This window comes from Theropithecus gelada, chromosome 6 (genome assembly GCF_003255815.1).
Source record: "Theropithecus gelada isolate Dixy chromosome 6, Tgel_1.0, whole genome shotgun sequence".
Lineage (NCBI taxonomy): Eukaryota > Metazoa > Chordata > Mammalia > Primates > Cercopithecidae > Theropithecus > Theropithecus gelada.
Window position 1 is genome coordinate 151,370,588 of NC_037673.1, and position 6,683 is coordinate 151,377,270.

The 6,683-nt window shown below is 46.3% G+C and overlaps 1 protein-coding gene across 1 annotated transcript; it reads left to right on the top strand.

Annotated features, from left to right (window-relative positions):
- Window positions 1-352: 352 nt before the first annotated feature.
- On the top strand, window positions 353-4,769 carry KIF4B (kinesin family member 4B). The gene has a single exon (XM_025388223.1). It carries the CDS (start codon window positions 507-509, stop codon window positions 4,209-4,211), a length of 3,705 nt encoding a protein of 1,234 aa, XP_025244008.1. The 5' UTR covers window positions 353-506; the 3' UTR covers window positions 4,212-4,769.
- The last annotated feature ends 1,914 nt before the right edge of the window (window positions 4,770-6,683 follow it).

A 6,683-nucleotide genomic window follows, 5' to 3' on the forward strand; every position in this document is an offset into this window, starting at 1 on the left:
TGACATCTTTAAGATATTCAGCCTTCCTATCCATGAACATAAAATATCTCTCCATTTATTTAGTTCCCCTTTGATCTTGTTCATCAGAGTTTTGTAGTTTTCATCATGTAGATCTTATACATATTTTGTTAGGTTTATACCTATGTCATTTGTTAAGGTCTAAAGTAAGTGGTATTCTGCTTTCAATTCTGAATATCACTTATTCACTATTGGTACATAGGAAACCAATTTACTTTTGTATATTAACCTTGTATCCTGCAAGTTTATACTATACTCACTTATTAGTTAAAAAAAAATTTCTGGACTTACCCTCCCCTTCCCACCGTGCCGGCCTGCGCGCGCACATGTGCACGTTCCGCCCTCGGGCCTTCCGCACTGCAATTGGTTGGCGTCTCTGGGAGGGATTTGAAACTTGGCGGTTAAAGCTCCGGCGGAGACAAGGCGGCGGGAGAGCCCGGGTGAACGGGGAAGGGACATTTAGTTTGAGACGGTGCTGAGATAGGATCATGAAGGAAGAGGTGAAGGGAATTCCTGTAAGAGTGGCACTGCGTTGTCGCCCTCTGGTCCCCAAAGAGATTAGCGAGGGCTGCCAGATGTGCCTTTCCTTCGTGCCCAGGGAGCCTCAGGTGGTGGTTGGTACTGATAAATCCTTCACCTACGATTTTGTGTTTGACCCCTCTACTGAACAGGAAGAAGTCTTCAATACAGCAGTAGCGCCGCTCATAAAAGGTGTATTTAAAGGATATAATGCAACGGTCCTGGCCTATGGGCAGACTGGCTCTGGAAAAACCTATTCAATGGGAGGTGCATACACCGCAGAGCAGGAGAATGAACCAACAGTTGGCATTATTCCTAGGGTAATACAACTGCTCTTCAAAGAAATTGATAAAAAGAGTGACTTTGAGTTTACTCTGAAAGTGTCTTACTTAGAGATTTACAATGAAGAAATTTTGGATCTTCTATGCCTATCTCGTGAGAAAGCTCAAATAAATATACGGGAGGATCCTAAGGAAGGTATAAAGATTGTGGGACTCACTGAGAAGACTGTTTTAGTTGCCTTGGATACTGTTTCCTGTTTGGAGCAGGGCAACAACTCTAGGACTGTGGCCTCCACAGCTATGAACTCCCAGTCATCCCGATCTCATGCCATCTTTACTATCTCCCTAGAGCAAAGAAAGAAAAGTGACAAGAATAGCAGCTTTCGCTCCAAGCTGCATCTCGTAGACCTCGCTGGATCAGAAAGACAGAAGAAAACCAAGGCTGAAGGGGATCGTCTAAAAGAGGGTATTAATATTAACCGAGGCCTCCTATGCTTGGGAAATGTAATCAGTGCTCTTGGAGATGACAAAAAGGGTGGCTTTGTGCCCTATAGAGATTCCAAGTTAACTCGACTGCTTCAAGATTCTCTAGGAGGTAATAGCCACACTCTTATGATAGCCTGTGTGAGTCCTGCTGACTCCAATCTAGAGGAAACATTAAGTACCCTTCGTTATGCTGACAGAGCAAGAAAAATCAAGAACAAACCTATTGTTAATATTGATCCCCACACAGCTGAACTTAATCATCTAAAGCAACAGGTACAACAGCTACAAGTCTTGTTGCTACAAGCCCATGGAGGTACCCTGCCTGGATCTATAAATGCAGAACCATCAGAGAATCTACAATCCCTGATGGAGAAGAATCAGTCACTGGTAGAGGAAAATGAAAAATTAAGTCATGGTCTGAGGGAGGCAGCTGGTCAGACAGCCCAGATGTTGGAGAGGATCATTTTGACAGAGCAAGTGAATGAAAAACTGAACGCCAAGCTAGAAGAGCTCAGGCAGCATGCGGCCTGCAAACTGGATCTTCAAAAGCTAGTGGAGACTTTGGAAGACCAGGAATTGAAAGAAAATGTAGAGATAATTTGTAACCTGCAGCAACTGATTACCCAGTTATCAGATGAAACGGTTGCTTGCATGGCTGCAGCCATAGATACTGCGGTGGAACACAAAGCTCAAGTGGAAACCAGTCCAGAGATGAGTAAGTCTTCTGACGCATTTACCACTCAGCATGCTCTCCATCAAGCTCAGATGTCTAAGGAGGTGACTGAGTTGAATAACGCCCTTGCACTGAAAGAGGCCCTAGTTAGGAAGATGACTCAGGACAACAGCCAACTACAGCCCATTCAGTTTCAATACCAGGATAACATAAAAAATCTAGAATTAGAAGTCATCAATCTGCAAAAGGAAAAGGAAGAATTGGTTCTCGAACTTCAGACAGCAAAGAAGGATGTCAACCAAGCCAAGTTGAGTGAGCGCCGCCGCAAACGTCTCCAGGAGCTGGAGGGTCAAATAGCTGATCTGAAGAAGAAGCTGAATGAGCAGTCCAAACTTCTGAAACTAAAGGAATCCACAGAATGTACTGTCTCCAAGCTGAACCAGGAGATACGGATGATGAAAAACCAGCGGGTGCAGTTAATGCGTCAAATGAAAGAGGATGCTGAGAAGTTTAGACAGTGGAAGCAGAAAAAAGACAAAGAAGTAATACAGTTAAAAGAACGAGACCGTAAGAGGCAATTTGAGCTGCTCAAACTTGAAAGAAACTTCCAGAAACAATCCAGTGTGCTCAGACGTAAAACAGAGGAGGCAGCAGCTGCCAACAAGCGTCTCAAGGATGCTCTCCAGAAACAACGAGAGGTCACAGATAAGCGGAAAGAGACTCAGAGCCATGGAATGGAAGGCACTGCAGCTCGAGTGAGGAATTGGCTTGGAAATGAAATTGAGGTTATGGTTAGTACTGAGGAAGCCAAACGCCATCTGAATGACCTTCTTGAAGATAGAAAGATCCTGGCTCAGGATGTGGTTCAACTCAAAGAAAAAAAGGAATCTCAGGAGAATCCACCTCCTAAACTCCGGAAGCGTACATTCTCCCTTACTGAGGTGAATGATCAAGTTTTGGAGTCAGAAAATTGTATTACAAAGCAGATTGAAAGCCTAGAGACTGAAATGGAACTCAGGAGTGCTCAGATTGCTGACCTACAGCAGAAGCTGCTGGATGCAGAAAGTGAAGACAGGCCAAAACAATGCTGGGAGAATATTGCCACCATTCTGGAAGCCAAGTGTGCCCTGAAATATTTGATTGGAGAGCTGGTCTCCTCTAAAATACATGTCACCAAACTTGAAAACAGCCTGAGACAGAGCAAGGCCAGCTGTGCTGACATGCAGAAGATGCTGTTTGAGGAACAAAATCATTTTTCTGAGATAGAGACAGAGTTACAAGCTGAGCTGATCAGAATGGAGCAACAGCACCAAGAGAAGGTGCTATACCTTCTCAGCCAGCTGCAGCAAAGCCAAATAGCAGAGAAGCAGTTAGAGGAGTCAGTCAGTGAAAAGGAACAGCAGCTGCTGAGCACACTGCAGTGTCAGGATGAAGAACTTGAGAAGATGCGAGAAATGTGTGAGCAAAATCAGCAGCTTCTCCAAGAGAATGAAATCATCAAGCAGAAACTGACCCTCCTTCAGGTAACCTGCAGACAGAAACATCTTCCTAATGATACCCTTCTATCTCCAGACTCTTCTTTTGAATATATCCCACCTAAGCCAAAACCTTCTCGTGTTAAAGAAAAGTTCCTGGAGCAAAGCATGGACATCGAGGATCTAAAATATTGTTCAGAGCATTCTGTGAATGATCATGAGGATGGTGATGGTGATGGTGACAGTGATGAGGGGGATGATGAGGAATGGAAGCCAACAAAATTAGTTAAGGTGTCCAGGAAGAACATCCAGGGGTGTTCCTGCAAGGGCTGGTGTGGGAACAAGCAGTGTGGGTGCAGGAAGCAAAAGTCAGACTGTGGTGTGGACTGTAGCTGTGACCCCACAAAGTGTCGGAACCGCCAGCAAGGCAAGGATGGCTTGGGCAATGTTGAATGGACCCAGGATTCTGAAGGCTCCTTCAAACTGGAGGATCCTACCAAGGTGACCCCAGGATTGAGCTTCTTTAACCCTGTCTGTGCCACCCCCAATAGCAAGATCCTGAAAGAGATGTGTGACATGGAGGAGGTGCTGTCAAAGAAGACTGCTCCAGCTCCCTCCTCTTTTGACCTCCCAGCATTGAAATACGGAGCAACAGAATACCAACAAAATAAGGCTCCAGGGAAGAAAAAGAAACGAGCTCTGGCCAGCAACACCAGCTTCTTCTCTGGCTGCTCCCCTATCAAAGAAGAAGCCCACTGAAGTTGGAGTCATCATCTCTACCTCCAGTCTGGCTTGGGAGATGCTTTCAGGTTGCAGCCAGAAGGGTTTTTTAAATGATTTCTCTGGATTTCAGGTTTCTTGCTGTTGAAAAAAGGAACAAAGCATTACTAAAAAGAAGGTAACCTTTGTTGGATGTTGTCTCTCAGCCTCCAGCCCCAGACTACTACTCTCTGTTCTCCAGAAGGGTGCTAAACCACCTACTGAAGAGAGAACCAACTGACTTTCCTAATGACTCATCAGGAGCCAGTCCTCAGTATGATCAAGTTCCTTCTTATTTGTGAGCAGTTCAGGCTCTCCTGTTGGGGATGAGGCCAAGGCTTTCTTATCTTTTGGTTGTCTCTGCTTAATGGAGGAGCCTGGCTTAGGTTGGAGGCCTGGCTGAGATCTTTCACTCCATCTCAGGAATGGGGTTGTGATCTTTCCTGTCCTGACCCCCTCTGAATTGTAAGTGTTTCAATAGTTCACTTGATTGTATGCCATGTTGTTGAAGTAAATGAATTATTTTTCAATGTTAAGTAAATAAACCTTAGCCCATCTACTGTTAAAAAAAAGTGTCTCATAGACTATCATGCCATCTGTGAACAAAGATAATTTTGTTTCGTTGTTTTTGAGACAGAGTCTCACCCTGTTGCCCAGGCTGGAGTGCAGTAGTGTGATCTTGGCTCACTGCAACTTCTGCCTCCGCAGTTCAAGTGATTCTTGTGCCTCAACTTCCCAAGTAGCTGGGATTACAGGCTCATGCCACCATGCCCAGCTAATTTTTTGTATTTTTAGTAGAGATGAGGTTTCATCATATTGGCCAGGCTGGCCTTGAACTCCTGACCTCAACTGATCTGCTCGCCTTGGCCTCCCAAAGTGCTGGGACTACAGGCATGAGTCACTGCGCCTGGCCATAAACAAAGACAGTTTGATTTCTTCCTTCCCAATGTGTGTACTTATTTCCTTTTCTTGTCTTATGACATGAATTAATATTTTCAGTACAATGTTGAAAAGAAGTGGAGAGAGAGGACATCCTTGACTTGTTCTGTATTGTAGTGGGAAAACTTCCAATTTCTCACCATTAAATATGATGTTAGCTGTAGGTTTCTTGTAGATACGCTTTATCAAGATAAGTTCAACTTTGTTCCTAGTTTACTGAGAGTTTTCATCATAAATGGGTATTGGATTTGTCAAATGCTTTTTGTGCATCTATTGATATGATGGTGTTAATTTTTCTTTGTTAGCCTGCTGAGGTGATAGATGACATTGATTTTTGAATGTTGACTCAGACTTGCATACCTGGGATAAATTCTACTAGGTTATGGTATATAATTCTTCATTTTCTTTTCTTATAATGTCTTTGGTTTTGATAATATAATCACATCATGTTTTTTGAGATTCATTCATGCTGTTATGTATATTAGTAGTGTTATAGGATCTCTGGGGTATTGATTTTTCTGGCCAGAAACCTCTGTGACCACAGCACCTTTGCCTGGGTTCTTGTCCAGCGTCCAGGAAGAATGAGGTACACAGACAAGTGAAGGGTGAAGAAGAGTTTTATTTAGTATTAGAACAGCTCAGAGTGGGTAGCTCCCTCTGTAAGCAGGTTGTTCCATCAAGTGTTCAGCTCTCAGCAGAGAGGACACCCTGGAGAGGGTGGCTCCTCTCCGCACACAAGTCATTCGGATGTCTCTGCAAGTCTCTGAAGCTCTCATCAGAGAGGGTCGCTCCTCTCTGCCGGCAGGTCGTCTCTGTGGCTCTCAGTGGAGAGAGTACTACTCTCTGCAACCGTCATCCCATCACCTCCAGCTATCAGCGGAGTGAGTGCTCCGCTCTGCAGCTGGTTGTCCCCTCGTCTTCTCTCTGCCCTCTCCCTCCTCTGGCTGTCCTCTGGCCTGCTCTGGCTGAGCGCCTACGGCTTTTATGGACCTCAGAGGGGAGGAAGTATGTGCTGATTGGTCCATGAGCAGCCATGGGCAGCAGGAAGAGGCACTAGAGCTCCCACTCCAGTCTGTGGAACTGGCGGCCCAGCCCCCAACCTTCAGGCCTTCCCTAGCCTGAGGGTGGGGCCTTACTGGGGACACTGTCCCTTTCTGCCAAGGAATCAATCTGCCTCCTGTTGTCATTCATGGCCCCGGGGCTCGGCCCCAACCCCCACTCCGAGATCACAGCAGGGCAAAGAGGGGCCAGACAGTGGAAGAAGACACCCCGAGCCTGCAGGGACGGCGAGGGAGCGGGGGAAATGGGGGGGGGGGGGGGACTTCCTGGGGCCCGGAGGGTGTAGGCTGCAGAGATGCCTGGGCCCTGCGCTTGGGAGGGCGGCCGCAGCTGCTCTCGGGAGCTCCTGCCCCGCCGACTCAGCCCCAGCTCCTGCCTGCTTCCTGCAGTGGGAGGCCCAGGTCTACAACTGCGGGTGTGGCAGATGCAGCTGCACCCAGGGGTGCAGATCCTGCCTGTTCCTGGCTTCCCCAA

What these genes read in the sequence shown, in the direction of transcription:
- KIF4B (XM_025388223.1), top strand. Translation starts at nt 507, where the DNA reads ATGAAGGAAGAGGTGAAGGGAATTCCTGTAAGAGTGGCACTGCGTTGT.